At 47.1% G+C, this 18,564-nt stretch overlaps 2 protein-coding genes across 2 annotated transcripts in view; one reads left to right on the forward strand and one right to left on the reverse strand.

Moving 5' to 3' along the window:
- LOC127321863 (uncharacterized) overlaps positions 1 to 18,564 on the reverse strand; it is a 57,799-nt gene that overhangs the window by 19,117 nt on the left and 20,118 nt on the right. The gene's annotated exons all lie outside the window — the stretch shown is intronic.
- LOC139830138 (uncharacterized) lies at positions 9,497 to 10,189 on the forward strand. The gene has a single exon (XM_071827021.1). It carries the CDS (start codon positions 9,593 to 9,595, stop codon positions 9,926 to 9,928), a length of 336 nt encoding a protein of 111 aa, XP_071683122.1. The 5' UTR covers positions 9,497 to 9,592; the 3' UTR covers positions 9,929 to 10,189.

Genomic DNA, 18,564 nt, shown 5'->3' on the forward strand with positions numbered 1-18,564 from the left:
GTCCGTGTGTTCTGTTACTTGTATGCATATCAACTGTTTATTATCATGTTTATGAATACAAGTAATATATGCCTATGTGTGTAAATCGTAATAAAAAAAACCACTGTTAGTGTCCTTTTTTCCTTTTTCTTCATTGACTCACTGCCACTGTAAGAAGTTCCATGGGTAGAGGTACTTCAGGATATCTGATCTGTACATATTTTTCAACTAAAACTATAAAAGTCGATTATTTTACGGATTTGGCCACTTTTACGGGATCTGCGTTGATATTACTTGTGAGCTAATTGGGTTCATTCGGCTGCTGTTTTTTTTTGGGAGAGATCGGCTGATGTTTGCCTGCTTGTGTCTAATCATGTTTTCTTAGCATGGTTCTAAAAACTGACAATGCTTGTTTGGTTGGTATTGCTACTCATTGTCTAATTATGATATATATGGCCGTGTTTTTATGCTGCGTGTTTGCCTATCTTCCTTGATTAGCGTGGAGTCCTTGGAGCGGTAGATGTCCAGATTACGGATTCATCCGGCCAACTTCGATATGAAGCACAGAGGCCGGAGGGCACACGAGACTAGTTCAAACAACTGTCAAATGAGATGGGAAGAGGGTACAATGCAATACCTCTCACATGCAGATGCAGGCACACAGTGGCGGACCCAGAAACTGAGGTTTGCCGGGGCGAACTTTTGCCGTACAAATTCTTTTGGGTACAAACGCAAGTCTAATTAAGAAAACATATTGTCTGTGAAATATTTAATTTTTCGATTCATAAATTTATATAGCTATGGAGAACATGAAACTATTAAGGAAATTTAGAAAGTGTACTTCCGCTAAAAACGCTAGTCGTCTGCCACACTATGATCCAAAAGGATTTTTCTTCTAAACGGAGCGGTAGGTTCGGTGCCCGCTTTTTTTTACCACGAGGTTACCAGGGTCTGTGTGTGACGCATTGTTGGGCCTCTCACTTTAGCCCAGATACCAAGCCCACTGTGGCGATCTTCTCCGTGCCCCTTAGACCTGTGTCACTGTGTGAACGGAAAGCTTCCATCAACGAACTGATCTATCAATGGCGCTGCTCCGTTCGGCCACCGGAGACAAGGTAGGGACGAGGGGTACCCTGATTCGCCGCGGGAGACCCGGGGCGGCCGCCCCTGCTCGCCCCTACGGTGGGTCCGCCACAGGCACATACAAAAGGTAAACATGGCATGGGGCATTTGGGCAGTAACACATGTCCCTCCTCTGCCACTCACGCAAGTTACACTGCACCAACTGACCAGCATGCAGGCGGTAGTTGCACAACGCCATGCCCGCTGCCACAGCCACCATATATTCTCACCTTACTTGTCCACAAGAAGCACCACACCGAGCGACTCGACTAGCCATGGCGGCAAAGCTCCTCCTCCTCCTCTACACCCTCGCGCTCCTCGCCGCCAGCACCGCCGCAGCCTCCTCCGCCGACCTCGGCGACCTGCTCGAGAGGCAGGAGTCCATGGCCGAGGTCATCCGGGTGTCCACCGACCCTGTAGCCGCGGCGGCCGCCGACGCGCAGACGATGCACCGGTTGACGCTCTTCATGCAGCGCGAGCTCGGGCCGTTCGGGATCGTCTTCAACGCCATCGACAGGATGCCGGAGAGCAGCGTCGCCGAGGTCCGCGGCAAGGCCTGTGCGCTCGACGCCGCCGAGGAGCTCATGATCCGCCACCACCGGGAGCTGCTCCTTGGCAGCGACAACATCTCCGGCGCGTGCAGGCAGTCGGGCAGCTGTCCGTCGTCTTAATTACGCGTTGCTACTGCTGCTACGTAACGTAGGTTGTTTCGCTGGCGAGATCGATCTAAGCCTCTCCTTTAATTTCTTTCTAGGGAGTGCGTTATGTTCTGTTGTTAATTGTCCTCTGTTCTATTAGCTGGTTCTAGGCCTCTGCCTTTCATTGTTTCCTGGTCGTGTGAGCAGTATAGTGCGCTTTGTTTCTGCTCTTCGATTATCTCTAGTGTATTCGTGCTACTACTACTTCATTGTGTTCTATATGCGATTAGACATCACTTTCATATTATGTCCCTTTTTTAACCAAGACAACGTTTACTATAATATACATTTCTGAAGTCACAGTCATCGGAATGCTGAAATCAAATAAATAAATAAAAATAAGAAAACTAGATTGTGACAAGGTGAATAAACACCCAAGCACATCCTCTTATGTCAGTTATGAAAAATTAAAATTCCAGTCCCAATTGTTGCATTTAGTCATTCAGGGACGGAATTTTCTGATGCCGGCATGATTATGCCAAGGCACGGCGTTTTCCTGTCTTTGGCACCTGAACTAAGCTTGTTCTAAACTTGGCAGATATTGGTCTAGAATTTCAATTATATTTAGTAGTAGTAGTAGTAGTAGCTAGTTTGCCGCCATTACTTGGCCAAATGTGCGCTTGTCTTATTATAGCATTTTATTTATATGGATGTTATTCAAGTTTTGTAGAGTAGTAATTTTCATCTATGAGAGGTCTTGGATTCATCCAGTTCAACTTCAGGAGAGCTATCTTTTTCTCCTTCTTTTGATGGAAATATTTGTTCGTTAACGGGCTTCCAAGTTCATCATTTATGCTAATCATCGGATCCATGTGATCTTAACGGACATTCGTCACTGATGTACGTACTGTGCCTACATGTTGCTGTTGATGTGATATGATGGTGCTCTGGCCGGTCGTTCTGCGTGACTCTTGCAACGATAACTTTTTTTAGAGGAGAGTACATGTTGCGAGGCATAAAGCTAAGCTGGACAGTACACCATTGACTCGGACCAGGCAACCATATCATTTGTACAGCCAATGAGTCGAGAACCAGTCAGCCGGCCGGGTCACACACTATACAGTGTACCAACGCTAGCTGCAGGGCCACACAAGGTGAACACTGGTACCGGTCACAAAGATGCACAGATTAGTCACGCTGTTTCGTCAGCTACTCACGCCGCTTACACTGCACTAGCAACATTGGTGTGCCTGCCACAGTACCATATATGCTCAGGTTCTTGTCAACGGGAGATGCACCGATCAACCTGTTCACTCACACGGTTTGCTGCAGTGTCTCATGGCGAACTTGTGGAGTGTTGAAGTCTTTCTTATCGCTCGGTTTTTCTCTAATTGCCAAGCTAATAATCTTCTTCCTAGTTAACAAAAGTGACAATTCTTTGCTTCATCTCAAATACAAAACTACAATTTCTTAAGGGAATGGGATAAGAAACAGTCAACCGTGTAATTAACTTTACCACAGGTAGTAGTAGTACCACTCACATGAAGATGCAGGCTCAACAATGGCCCCAGTGCACGGCTGTCAAAGAAGCAGTCACACACTCTTTCGACTGCCACTCATGTCGCTTATACTCACCAAACAAAGTCTGAGGCAGTTGCGCAACGCGATCTCGGTGTGCCACTACCACCACCAATCCACCATACCCTCTATATACTCACTTTCCTTGTCCAAGAAATACACCAAACATGGCCAAGTTCCTCCTCTTCCTCCTCACGCTCGGTCTCGTCGCCGCCAGCAATGGTGCAGCAGTCGGCGCTGCAACCACAGAGGAGGAGGACCTGGCGCAGCGGCTGGAGGCCATGGCGCAGGTCGTCCGGTTGGGCAACCCTAGCTGGCGGCAGCCACCGTCCACCGACACGGTCCGCGTTAATTGCATACGAACGCTCTAGTTTTCATTGTCATTGTTTTGTGAGCGTTCTATTTTTCGAGTACTTCGTTTAGCCTGAGTTTTCCACTCATATTTTGTTCAGAGCCTGTTAGTTTCCTTTAGTTATGTTTAAATAGCTCTCTGGTTTTATTGCTTATTATTCATGAGACTGGTTTCAAATAAGTTGATAGGTGTTGGAAGAGTAGAGAAAAAAATTCTCCGTGCGTTATTAGATGCAAATGGAAGCTTTATAGACCGTGGCATTTATTTTAGCATGACGTGTTAGATGTTTTTGCGAGCTTACCAATTATGTGAGTATCGTGAATCGTTTCAAATAGCTAAGAGTGTTTTTTGTGCCATTAAAAGTTTCATGCATTGTTTTTAGTATAGAAAGCATTTTATAGCGGTGAAAATATTCCCCTGCAAATGTTTCAATTGGGTCGACTTGGCGCATGCTTGCACCATGTTGTGACTATAAAATAGTCAATTTTGCCTCTATGATCATTTCGTTTTTGACTTGTGATATCACTTTATGGTTTGATCAATTTGTTTTGTCACTATGCATGATTATGGCAATTATTGCTCTTTTAGACGGTCGCATCCAATCTTTTTGCTAGCCTCCATTTGTACAGAGTATGTGCTCTACTCGTGCATCCAACCACCATAAACTAAGTTGTTCCAGGCGTGTCCACCATATCTACCTATTTTGTGGCATTTCATTGCCACTCCGCAAGTGTTTACTTATGTGCTACCTTTAAAATTTCAAATCACTATCGTTTTGTGTAACTTTTTGCTCATGGTAAATTGTGATTTTAATTCTTCTAACGCTTGTTCTGCGGCAACCATGCTGACATGGGGACGCCTTCATCATATCCTTTTGTTGATTATCATGTGAGTTGCTATGCATACTCATCTTGGCTGAAGTAAATGTGGTAAATTTTCCATGAGTTGATTTATGCATAATTGTTAGAGAAGAACATTGGGCCGCTAACGAAAGCCATGCTTACATGGTGGAAGTTTCAGGAGATAATATTGTTGTTGAATGCTTAAAGCATTAAAAAAGAGGTAGTCCATGTTTGTTGTCTGTGTTTTCCCGGTATGGATGTTCTGGTTGAGATATTCCCAAGCTGAGATATCATAAGTGGAATTGTCTCCTAGAGCCTTTGTACAGGAAGCAAGGAGGTACCCCTTTGTGACACTTGGTAGAAACATATGCATACGGTGATAATCTTTGGGAACATGAACTAAATAGGCCGAGGTGTGAGTACTATTAGTATATTGTGCATGAGACAAGGAGTTTTATAAGAATTCCAATTGCACGAAATATTTTTCACTGCCGTTGACTTGAGTCCACTTCTCAAATTACATTTTCAATATCTCAATGATTTCAAAATGAAAAGCTCTAGCACATGAGTAATTCCACCTGCCTCTCAAAGAGAGACTTTCTTTTACTTCCATGTTGAGTCTCCAGTTTTTTGCTATATGCACCTTCTTATGAGAGCATAGTTGTCATTCTTAGTTTAATGTGCATGGTCCCAAGATTTTATTGATCGATTCATGATTATGGTATGACTTGTCTCAAATTACTTGTATCTAGTCACCCTTGAACTTTAAAGGTGTCCAAGCATTTATCTTTTGCTTTCAATATGGACAAGCTGAATACCACTTTGTGTTTCTTCTATGCTCTAGATAATCACTTTACTTTTCATGCACTCTATACATTGTCTTTCGTTTGATTCTTTTCATGACTCCAACATGGTTTCTAAGTTCATTGCAATATTATATCTACCATGTTGATGCTATTATGATCCCAGCTCTATGTGCTTTTACAATTGCATGATCATGGTTGTGTGATAGCATGTCACCTCAAAAATTACTTTTGTTATCACTTACCTACTCGGGACGAGCAGGAGTTAATCTTGGGGATGTTGATACGTTCCAAACGTATCTATAATTTTTGATGCTACATGCTTGTTTTGCACCAATTCCAACATGTTTTATAGGCACTTTGTATCATATTATGTCATTATTTGGACTAACCTATTAACAAGTGCCACAGTGCCAGTTTCTGTTTATTATGTCTGTTTATTGCAGAAATAGTCCAAAAATGAAAGTGCTCGGAAAAATCTGGAAAATTCACCAAAATTCTTATTCACCAGAAGACTCCGGGAGCCAGAAGGGGAGTGCCGGGAGAGCCACAGGGTGGCTATACATGGGCAGTGCGCGGCCTGGTTCCTGGCCGCCCCTGCCCCATGTATTCCCCCCTCGAGCACCGCCTCGCGTAGCCTCTTCACCTATAAGAAGCTCCTGACCCTAAAAGTTACGAGGCGTAACTTTTCCGTGGAAGAAGAGCTCCGTAGCTGCCGTCATCGCCGAAACCAAGTTTCGGGGGACAGAAGTCTTTGTTCCGACATCCTGCCGGGACGGGGAAGTTCCCCCGGAGCCATCGCCATCGCTGCCTCCTATGATGAGGAGGGAGTAGTTCACCCCGGGGCTGAGGGGCCGTACCGGTAGCTATGTGGTTTCTCTCACTCTCGTGATATGATTTTTTATATGATCGTACGCTTTGTAATCTAGATGTTGTTGTGCTACTCTAGTGTTTTATCATATGAACTTTGGGGTCAGCGTGATCGCGGTATGTACCGTGTGTGGCTCCCTTATGAATTGTATAATATTAATTCCTCCTATGAATGCTCAAAGTGACAGCGTGGGGTGTTCATGGTACTTGGGGCTGCATCTTGAGGTGTGCTTTTATAGCCCATGCACGATGAGTTTGTGTTCTTTATCTAACAAGAAAGTGTTTCGTAGTAGCATGATGAAGTGCTTATATTTATATCTAATTATGATTGCATTGTTGAGAGTGCCACTGGTGAAAGTATGATCCCTGGGCCTTGTTTCATAATATTACATCACACTCCTTAGTGCCGACGAAGCTCTTTTCTGGCACCGTTCGTTTATTGTTTTACTGCATGTTTACTTGTTGCATATTAATAGTGTCGCTCATATTCATCCATACCACATGTGTTTTACTATCTCTTCGTCGAACTAGTGCACCTATACATTTGAAAAGTGTATCGGGTGTGTTGGGGACACAAGAGACTTTTTGCATTTTAATTGCAGGGTTGCTTGAGAGGGATATCTTTGACCTCTACCTCCCTGATTTCGATAAACCTTGGGTGATTCACTTAAGGGAAACTTGATGCTGTTCTACAAACCTCTGCCCTTGGAGGCCCAACACTGTTGATACGTCTCAAACGTATCTATAATTTCTTATGTTCCATGCTACTTTTATGATGATACTCACATGTTTTATACACATTATATGTCATTATTATGCATTTTCCGGCACTAACCTATTAACGAGATGCCGAAGAGCCGATTCTTTGTTTCTGCTGTTTTTGGTTTCAGAAATCCTAGTAAGGAAATATTCTCGGAATTGGACGAAATCAACGCCCAGGGTCCTATTTTTGGACGAAGCTTCCAGAACACCTGAGGGGAAAGGAAGTGGGGCCACGAGGCGCCGCCACAACAGGGCGGCGCGGCCTAGGGCTTGGCCGCGCGGCCCTGGCGTGTGGGGCCCTCGTGTGGCCCCCCGCGTTGCCCTTCCGCCTACTTAAAGCCTTCATCGCGAAACCCCCAGTACCGAGAGCCACGATACGAGAAAACATACTGAGACGCCGCCGCCGCCAATCCCATCTCGGGGGATTCTGGAGATCACCTCCGGCACCCTGCCGGAGAGGGGAATCATCTCCCGGAGGACTCTACACCGCCATGGTCGCCTCCGGATTGATGAGTGAGTAGTTCACCCGTGGACTATGGGTCCATAGCAGTAGCTAGATGGTTGTCTTCTCCCCATTGTGCTTCATTGTCTGATCTTGTGAGCTGCCTATCATGATCAAGATCATCTATCTGTAATGCTACATGTGTGTTTGTTGGGATCCGATGAATAGAGAATACTATGTTATGTTGATTATCAATCTATCTATGTGTTGTTTATGATCTTACATGCTCTCCGTTGCTAGTAGAGGCTCTGGCCAAGTCATTGCTTGTAACTCCAAGAGGGAGTATTTATGCTCGATAGTGGGTTCATGTCTCCGTGAATCTGGGGGAGTGACGGCAACCTCTAAGATTACGGATGTGCTATTGCCACTAGGGATAAAACATTGATGCTATGTTCGAGGATATAGTTATTGATTACATTACGCACCATACTTAATGCAATTGTCTGTTGTTTACAACTTAATACCGGAAGGGGTTCGGATGATAACCTGAAAGTGGACTTTTTAGGCATAGATGCATGCTGGATAGCGGTCTATGTACTTTGTCGTAATGCCCAATTAAATCTCACAATACTCATCATGTCATGTATGTGCATTGTCATGTCCTCTCTATTTGTCAATTACCCAACTGTAATTTGTTTACCCAATATGCTATTTCTTATGGGAGAGACACCTCTAGTGAACTGTGGACCCCGGTCCATTCTTTTACATCGAATACAATCTACTGCAATACTGTTCTACTGTTTTCTGCAAACAATCATCATCCACACTATACATCTAATCCTTTGTTACAGCAAGCCGGTGAGATTGACAACCTCAATGTTTCGTTGGGGCAAAGTACTTTGGTTGTGTTGTGCAGGTTCCACGTTGGCGCCAGAATCCCTGGTGTTGCGCCGCACTACACTCCGTCACCAACAACCTTCAACGTGCTTCTTGACTCCTACTGGTTCGATTAAACCTTGGTTTCTTACTGAGGAAAAACTTGCTGCTATACACATCATACCTTCCTCTTGGGGTTCCCAACGGACGAGTGCTTTACCGTCACAAGGAAGCTACTACGCCCACGTCAACTGTGCGCAAGCAACTGTCTACAGGAATAGGAGTGTGCGTAGACATCAGGCAACACTTGAGCACGCCAGAGAAGATAGTTGTCGACGTTTAGTATCACGGCCAGGAGGTGCGCAAAGTGGACCGGGGCAGGAGATGGGACCGAGCCGACATCATAGTCCGTCGGAGCTGGTGCAGGTGGTGGCGGCGAAGGCGGCTCAGACGGTGGCACGTACGGGGAAGGCGGCGAGTGCGCACCATAGAACAGTGGTTGGCTGTATAGACCCACCATAGGGTGACGGCGCCGCACCATAGGGCATCAGAGCCATCGAGAGATCAGCGTACGGCGGCGAGACATGAGCGGCTGGAGCCGCCGCATACAATGCACCAAGGTTCCGCGTCGAGATCGGGACGGGGGCAGTAGCAGCACCCGACGTCGGGAAGGGCGGGGATGACAGGGCGGAGCGAAATGCCATGCGCCCGTGCCCAAAGTGCTGGCGCCGGCGGTGCCGGAGAAGGACACACCCGTGGCCATCGTTGAGATCGGCGGCGACGCAAGAGGCGGCGGGACGGTGCTAGCGAGAAGCGCCGCGAGGAACAGGGACACAGCAGGCGCAGCCGTCAGGGAACCCATCGGAGACGTTGTGGAGGTGGTCGAGGCAGCCGAGACCGACGCGGAGATGGTCATGCGGAAGACATAGATGGCTTTTACGCTCTTGATATCATGTAAGACAAGACAAGTTGAGGAACGCCCAATACTATATAGTATATATGGGTACAAATACAGGATAGTACAATACAAGGACTCTAGATGTATATACAGTCTAACAGTGTGCGGCATTGTTATAGGAGTTTTCAATATTTTATAGTACATTTAAAATTTATGTCAAAATACTAGGAACATATGCTCCGGGTGTGAAAAAAAGAAAGAAAAAAAAGAGAGCCACTTCCCGGCAGTGTGCCTGCGAGGGTCACCACTCTCCTCAATATATACTCATCACCTTCCTTCCTAGCAGACGCACTACTCGATCCGCTCTCCTCCCATAACCATAGCTCAGAAGCTCATCCCTTTCCTCGTCACGCTCGCCCTTGTTTCCGCCATGGCCAGCACCGACCGCGCCGGAGCATTCCCCGCCGCCAGGGACGACGACGACCTCCCGCAGCGACAGGATGCCATGTCGGACGCCGTCAAGGTGTTCTCCGGCTACAACCCGGCGAGCACCAACCCCGAGGACCTCAAGCGGGCGGTGTCCACGGTGAACGAGGCGATGGCGCCGCTGCGGCCCATCTTCATGGCCATCAGCGAGATGCCGGAGAGCACCGCCGCCGAGGCCCGCGCCAAGGAGGAGGCGCGTGCCGCGGCCAAGGAGCAGCTCACCCGCCAGCTCGGCCAGCTGCTGCCCGGCGGATCCGTCAAGATCATCAACGAGCTGTAGCTTTGCATCATTCTGGGTTCCTCGTAGATTGTTGGCTCAGGCCCTATGCATTTAGTTTCCTACTTAAGCTTCTTGTTCGTGGTCGGTCGAGGATGTAAGCGCACGCTAGCTATTCCTCTGTTCGTTGTTGTCCTCTGTTCCTTGTTATCCTCTGTTCTTCTTGTGTCTTCAGTTAATGGATCTATCTATCATTAGGTTTCTTTTCCTACGGCACTACTTGAGATGCTTGAATCAATTGAGTTGCTCAAGGAGATTCGGACATTGTGGTTTTACCCTCAAAGCCGCTAGGCATTCGACGGATCTGTAGCATTATTGTAGATCCTACGATTTCTTGCGGAGAGATAAGGTGCAGTAGCGAATAAACATCCCAGTCTCGCACCTAGATTAACAATTTCTAAATTCGAACCGCCATTTCGTCGGATCCGGTGACGAAAACCAACGGAAAAACATTGCCAAACTTCCATCTCGCCCAACATAATTTCGCGCTGCTGAAATTCAACAAGAGGCACTTAATTTGTTGGCAGAGATATGGGAGACGACAGACGAGGCTCGTGAGGGGAAGAGCAGGCGCGACAGTAGATGCAGTGATGGGGCTAGCTTGGTAGCTTGTATGTACGTGTCGACCTCTCATATGCTGCACTGACAAACTGTACCGTTCTATCGTCACAAAAGTAAAACCGAATCATATAGTGACGCACTGCAGATTTGGAAAGTACTCCTACTCCGGATAGGATTGAACTGCACACCAGCCTTTTTTTTTGCGAAAGCACACCAGCCTTCTTCTAGTTCGTACTCTTGAGTCTTGAACAAATATCTGCTGGATTACCGAAATTTGCTTTGAAGCTCTTTTTTTTTTCGAAAGTTAAAACAACTATTTCAATGTTTCAAACGATTCTAAAAGAAATTTTAGACATATATATAACAATATACTCTACCAACATACAAAATTTAAACCCGAATACCTTATATTTTGGGCTTAAACAAAATGACGAAATCTTTCAGATTTTAGAGGTTCAATTTTCTTGCACTATTCACTACTTCAGATGTCAGATTTTTATCATTTTTTTGCAATGCATGGTAGATTTTTTTGGGTCGCTAGATTACATTATTTCCAACATCTTGAACTATTTAGCGTATTTTTTAAAACTTGAAATCACCATTTTTGAAACGTTAAAAAAAAGCTCTATATCGCCCGTGATCCAAAAATCCGCACCCGGTGGATTATTGCTATATATCTTCCTCCTATGGTTCCTAGCTACTGTTTGGATTATTGCAGGACATAGGCAAGACTTGACCTGACGTATCTCTGGATCCAATGAGACTCCCTCACGCAGGCTGCTCCCTATAGTAAAAAGCCCCCAAGGCCGGAACCCCTAGCCGCTGCCTTTGGCACGATGTGGTGGTGGTGCCCTTCCACTGAAGGTGTGGGGAGAGGAGAGTACCCCCCCCCCCCCTCGAACCTTCCGAGCGCGGAGAGCTAGCGAAATGGGGGATGGCACGGTGACACAATCTAGCCTATCTGGATAGGCAGGTAAGGTGGTGCCGAGCCGCCGAGTGCCAAGACCGTTGGTGGTGGAGGCGATTGCGGGTTTGTGAACCAAAGATGGGCTAGATCTGGCCTTGCGGGCCCAATCTGGGTGTGAGGGCCTGATCTAGGCATATCAGGCACTAAAGCATATGTGACATTATAAGACGCTCATTCGGTGATGATCTAGAAAAAAACGTCATAATCGAATAATTCTTCATATAATGTCACATATGTTCTAGTGAGGTCCTGGCCATCGCAAAGATAGAGCAGTCATATGACACATCAACGTGGCACGTACGACGATGACGTTGTGTGGCTTCGGCCATGCATTGCCATCATGTGCCAAGGCGTTGCCGTGGTGGTAGGTGTGGTGACGTCAGGGACACTCTAGTGCTGCTCCACCCATGTTTGGTGTGCTGTCTTGTGGGCGTGATCGGTCGTGGTGGCAGGGGTTTTCCAGGTTTTTGGTGGGTGAGGCTACCAGGAAAAGCCGCACTCCGGGCTTTGACAGGACGTGCCCTTGTTGGAGGCTTATGTGGAGCAGCCCTTGTATATGGAGCAACCCACGTTGGCCAACGGATGGCCACCACCTTGCCCCTCCAGAGGTGCACATTTCCGCGACATTCGCGAGATGGAGGTTCTGATAGGGAGGGAACCATGCAACCAGGACAGCCAGATCTGGCGCAGCCCGTCTGCTGCAAGATGCAACGAATGGGAGCACAGGACAAGGGGGGCAGGGGACGACAAGAGCGATTCGAAGGGATGTCGGGCTACTGCACCACTCGACAAGGAGTACTCCATGATGGAGCAGGAAGAACCGGATGAACGGAGGAGTAGGGATGTGAGCGTCATGGAGAGGGGATTGAGTCACCGAAGGAGGGGGCCTGGCTTATAACAAGGAGTATATGTTTTCAGTTACACATATGGGTAGTTGCACAACTATATGCAGTTGCACACAACGAAAAAACCATAACAACGATGATTACAAAGGGATGAGTAATATGGCGGTAGAAAAATACATACTAGGCAGACTATCCCAACTTCATCTTCTCGGGTTCGACATGAATAGGGGACGAAAATGACAAGGAAGAATGATTTGCAAGATCATTTCAAGATTTGTTTAACCCGGTGCAACACACACATGAATCGGTGATGTCGGTCACTGCGGCAAGCGATGCTTGATGCTTCTTGGCAACATCGTGAGCATGGTAATCAATTGCATGGTGATATGCATGTCAGCACAATGCGCAAGAACTGCTGTCTCAAGTGACGATGATCCATGTTCATATGGCTAGTGGCAACCCTATTACCTTGGATCCCGCCTTGGCATTTTTATTGCTGCGATTTCAAGGTATTGATGGGGGGTCATGGCGCTCGCCTTTGACGAAGATCGGATAGGCTCTAGAAGTTCCATCTCACATGTGGGTTTGGGGCTGATGGCATGGCTTTGAATAAAGGTTACAATCCTTGGATTCCTCTCTCTCCGTGATGAAGAACCGCCTCTCGCCGACCGTCATTGATCTTGGGCAGACTACCGAGTTCCGGAAGACTCCTCCAACGAATTTCAAATGGACGACATGCCTGAAGTTTGCCGGTGCGGATGGTGTTTCGGTCACGTGCAACCATATTTTTTCTGACCGTTTGGTTTCAGAGGGAGCATTGTGAAGCTCTGCGGTCTGTTGCAATCATGGGACATGCCTTAGGTCCATGGTGAAGTCAGATGCGGAGAATGACATGTTTAGCCAGGAACTGAAGGCTGGCAATGGAAGTTTCAATCCAGGGGGTGTAGGGGAATTCTGGCTTGGTGATTTGTGACTTGGAGCAGCGGAATTGGCAAGTGGGGGAGACAACACAGGAGGAATCTAGTGTCTAAACCTGCAGGGTGAAAGCCCAAGGTCTGGCCTTAAATGGTTGTGCCTGGCAATGGCCTTGTTGAAGGTATTGTTTTGTGAGTATGGACTTTCTCCGGGGTGAAAACCTATGGTCTTTGATCAGGGCGATGACGGCGCTTGTGCACTGTTCCCTTCTTGGAGGCATCGCTTTTGGAGTTGATGGATTTCTAGTGTTGTTTTGGTGGTGTTTGGTCCGCTTTTACAAGGAACTTGTCATTGTAGCGAGATTTTTCTTTATGTAATTTCTTCTTTCTTTTTTGGCTGTGTGCATCCGTATTGTCATTAGGGCACTACGTTGTTGCAGAGGCTGGGTGTAATTGGTATCTTCGCGATATTAATATATTCCCTTTTTCAATAATAAAATAAAATGAAGTAACGCAGTCCATTCATTACAGACAATTACCGAACAGAGGAAAACAAGCAAAACACTACGAACATGCTCAGCGAACGAACAATAAAAAGGAGATGCCTTGCTATGGCCAGCAGACAACAAAGATTGGAGTAGTAAAGTCTAAGCACGCAATCATGATCTTGTCGTCGGAGCCAAGCAGCGGCAGCCGATGCTGGAGAATCAGCACGCATGCATACAGCTACTCGGCTGCGTCGCGCCCCTCGGCCCTGCTGCGGACGTCGTCGGAGGCGCTGTTCTCCGGCCCGCCGTTGAAGACGATCCCAAACGGTCCGATCGGGGTTTGCACCATGATTGTCGTCCGATACGTCGTCTCGCGGTCGGCGGCTCCAGCCGACACGGTGCTGGCGGAGCCGCGAGGCGCGAGCAGCTGCCGGAAGTGGCGCATACTCAGCTCCTGGGCCGCGTCGAGCGCCTCCTCCTTGGCGCGGACGTCGGCGGCGCTCTTCTCCGGCATCTTGTCGATGGCGCGGATGATGGGGCCCAGCGGCCCGAGCTCGCGTTGCATGAACGCCGCTGCCCGGTGGGTTGTCGCGGAGTCGGCGGCGGCCGCCGATGCCGGGTTGGAGAACACTCGGACGACCTCCGCCATCGTCTCCCGGCGCTCCGCCAGGTCGCCGTCGTCCGCGGTCGCTGCTCCACCACGCTGACCGGTGCTGGCGGCGACGAGAGCGAGTGTGAGGAACAGGAGGGTGAGCTTGGCCATGGTGATCGAGTGGAATGGGTTGCTCGGTGTGTATCTCTCTTGGACCAAGAAGCTGAGGCTGAGCATATATGGTGTGGTGACAGGCACTGCGGCACACCGATCTCGTTTACCAACTGCCGTTCCGATCCACTGCTTGTTAGGTTGCTGCGATGCAAGCGGCGTGAGTATAGCAGAGGAAAGAGTGTGACCACTTCGCCTCAATACCGGCCAGCTTTTGCTTCACAAATTACAAGGGCAGTATTCTCATTTCGGCTTGATAATCGAACGGCCGTTATAAGGCCCCGGCCGCCTAGTAATAGAACAAGATTTGTTTGTCTTTTAAAGAAGTTGAATATGTAAAGTTTGATCAAGCTTGTAGAAAACAAAGATTAACATGTAAAATACAAATCAATAACGTTAATTCATAATGAAGTGCTATTTTATGGGATAATTATATTGTACAATAATTATCAATTCTAAAAAATTGATTGAATTTTGCATTATTTCATTTTAAAATGTATGCCTTATTTTCTGTAACGGATGGGATCAGATCACAAATATTCATCGCCAAACTAAAATAATGCAGCTAGAATTTAAAAATTATAACCAATGTACATGCTGGACTTACTTGGAAGTTTATTCGATTATCTTTTTCCACATATCTTATTTTTTCCACCGAAAATGGTAACTTGATTAATTTAAGTATTATAATGTGCCAAAAGAAGAAAAAGAACGTTGGATACTGCTTCCAATAAAGTCAATGAGGGTGTCCGAATAAAGTCGAGGGGTATCTGCTGGAGACTAATTTTGTGCTCGGACCCCAATAAGACCGACATGGTGCTTTGGGGAGGGGAGAGGGGATCGATATACCATAAGGAGTTGCTTGGGACTGACTACTGTGTGGAGGATGTCGACCCGTAGTGACCTACCAGCTGGTCCCACTCTTCAGGATGCTCGTCCCCCATATATAAGTATGTGTGTTTTCGTGAAGTTTCGCAATGCAAATTTGTTCTGTGTTTTCGTTAATTCTGTGAACAAGTGAATATTCATGACCAAAGAAAGAATGTAGATAGAATTTAAAATTTTACTTGGGAGTTTATTCACCATAAATCATATTTTTTCAACTGAAAATGGTAACTTGATTAATTTAAGCATTACAATGTGCCAAAAGAAGAAAAAGAACCCACTGCTCAGCTTTTTAAAAAAGTTACTTCCAATATTACCCATACTTCTGTTGACACATAATCGAGCACATAGTGCTTATTGCTCAACAAAGATAGCAGCAGCGCGCACTAGTGGAACAATCCATTAAACCTAGTCGAACAGAGGACAGGGATAACAAATGAAGCGCTAGGCGCTTACATGCTCCGACGATCATGAAATGGAGGCTTACTAGAGCACAGAAGGATCTTCTCGATCTTTTGTAATTAAAGTCTAAACAAGAAACCAGCATGCAAGTTACGGCATGTCGTCGGCGATCTTGACGGAGCCGCCAGGGAGCAGCTGGGCGAGGTGGCGAGTGAGCAGCTCCTTGGCCGCGGCGCTGGCCTCCTCCTTGGCGCTGCCCTCGGGCATCCTGCTGACGACCTGGAAGATCGGCCGCAGCGTCCCCACCTCGCGGTTCACCGTGGCCACCGCCCGCTCGAGCGCCCGGGGGTCTGTGACTTCCTGGTTGTACTCGGAGAAGACCTGGACGGCCTCCATCATGGCCGCCTGCCGCTGCTGCAGGTTGTCGCCGTCCGACGAGGCGGCGGTGGCTGCTCCTCGGCCGTGCTGGCCGGTGCAGGCGGCCGCGAGGAGGGCAAGCCCGAGGACGACGAGGAGGGACTTGGCCATGGCGTCTTGGTCCACACGGACACGGCGCCTCGCCGCGGGAGCCCTTGCCATAGCGAACTGGGATAGGTGGATCGATCGGTGTGCAGCGCTTGAGCCAAGGAAATGATGAGCATATATGGTGTGCTCTGACCTGTGAGTATGTGAGGGACGCACCGATCGCGTTGCGCAACTACCGCGGCGTGAATGGCAGTAAAAAGAGCGTGGCTGATGCATGGCACGAACTAGTACTAGCATCAGCGGCCGTTCATGCCTGCAATAGGAGCGTGCAGAGATTTGCCTGAAGCCAAGCGATCCTGCAGCAGGATGTTCAGACTACCAGACCACAAACCGCTGGAAAGCTAGGTGTACGTAGCAGCGAGACCAACCTTATGTAAACCAGGATTTTAGTTGGTCAACGCGCGTCTCTGCCTGTCTCCCACACTCATGTCGACAAGGTAGCAGTTAGACCAACCTTACGATTATTCCCACGGGGAATTTGAGTCGGATATGTGGCGTGTGCCAAAGCACATAGATTCTCGCCTTCGTTCAAATTTTAGTTCGATCAAGCACCAGATTGCGCGCCTGGCGGCTCGAAGCCCAGTGTCTCGATGGATCAATATTTAGTTCGATCGATTACCAGATCTCGCACGCACACAGCAAAACACTCCATCAAGGGGAAAAAAAACAGAGCGCGCAGTGCAAGTCAACGAAAAGGATCGACTACTTACCGGTCTAGCGCCACGGTTTCCTTCCGACCTGCGTCCACTTCGCCGCTCGCCGCCGACCACCCTGCACCCGCTCGCCGCGCGCCGAATTCACTTTCCCTTGGTCATCAATTTATTAAAACAAAGGTACCATCGATCAGATGAGATCTAATACCAGCAGTTCAAAAAAGCAAATACACCAACGAGAAGGGACGGTGTGGATGCATGAACTAAGTACCTCTTAAATGGATCCTCTCCTCGACGCAGCCGGCGATTAGATCGATCGATAAAGACAAGGACATGGTGACTCCTCTCCTCTCCTCTCCTCGACGAGTAAAGAGTCAAAGTCTAAGTCGTCACACACGACGCACGCGTTTGTTCGACCCCTCCTCATATTTATAGACTGCGAGAGGAGGTCAAGATTGAGCTTTTCATTCAAATTATTTTGAAACATGGCGCCACTTTTTCGTTGCTGCCGCTCTTTTTTTCGTTTTTCATAATGAGTTTGGACGTTGTAATCTCTTCTACCATGTTGTTTGTTATGAGCGGGCTTGCGATGGACCGCTGAGATGTGACCATTAAATTGGAGCGCATGCAAGGCAACTAACCCAACACAATTTATGAGCATACTTGATTACCTACCCAGGTGGCTCGCCTGACCGGTAAATGGGATCCTAATTATGTGTGATTGCCTACGGATGTTTGATGGCAGCTTCCAAATCAATTTACTCCCTCTATCCCGGTGTATTAGTCCCAATTGGACATTGTAATCTCTTTTAACTTGTTGTTTGTTATGAGAGGGTATGTAAGATGGAACGCTCAGATGAGTTGTGGCCGCGGATAGATGATGTGGCCATTAAATTGGAGCGCATGCAAGGCAACTAACAAACACAATTTATGGGTTACCTCAAAAGAAAAAACAAACACAATTTATGGGCATACCTGACTACCTACCCAAGTGGCTCGCCGGACCGGTAAATGGGGTCCTAATTATGTGTGATTGCCTATGTATACCTGGTCTATTATTGCGTATTTGATGGCAGCTTCCAAATCAATTTGCTCCCTCTATCCCGGTGTATTAGTCCCACTAGGTAAATATATATGTCACGATTTATTCTCCGATATAAGGCCCGCTTGACAATTAATTAGCACTAATTTGTTCCGCTAATTTCTCTCCATCTCTCTCCCGCCTTGCATGATCCCGTAACTAGGACCTATGCATGCACAAGTTATGTGGTCCTTCATTAACTTGGCTTGCCCAAGTAAATTAGACTGGTCATAGTGCATAGTATCATATACTAGTATCATGCATATGATACTTATTTATGATACTATCTCTATAGTGGGTGGTATTATAGAGTACTATCATAAACTTTCAAATTTATTGTTTTGTAGAATCTCAATTTAATCTACGTACAAGATTTATTTTCCATTTACTTTTTCTCGTAACATCCGCTATGATACAATATCCACCTATGTTACTCTAATCCTATCTCTCCTCCTTAATTAGATGCCACATCATCATTTTTGTGGGCCTAAAATGCATAATATTACCTATGATACCATCACTATGACCAGCCTTAGCTATTAAGATGTGGCTCCT

This window comes from Lolium perenne, chromosome 3 (assembly GCF_019359855.2).
Source record: "Lolium perenne isolate Kyuss_39 chromosome 3, Kyuss_2.0, whole genome shotgun sequence".
Classification (NCBI taxonomy): domain Eukaryota; kingdom Viridiplantae; phylum Streptophyta; class Magnoliopsida; order Poales; family Poaceae; genus Lolium; species Lolium perenne.

Coding starts and splice junctions, on each gene's coding strand:
- LOC139830138 (XM_071827021.1), top strand. CDS start 9,593: ATGGCCAGCACCGACCGCGCCGGAGCATTCCCCGCCGCCAGGGACGAC.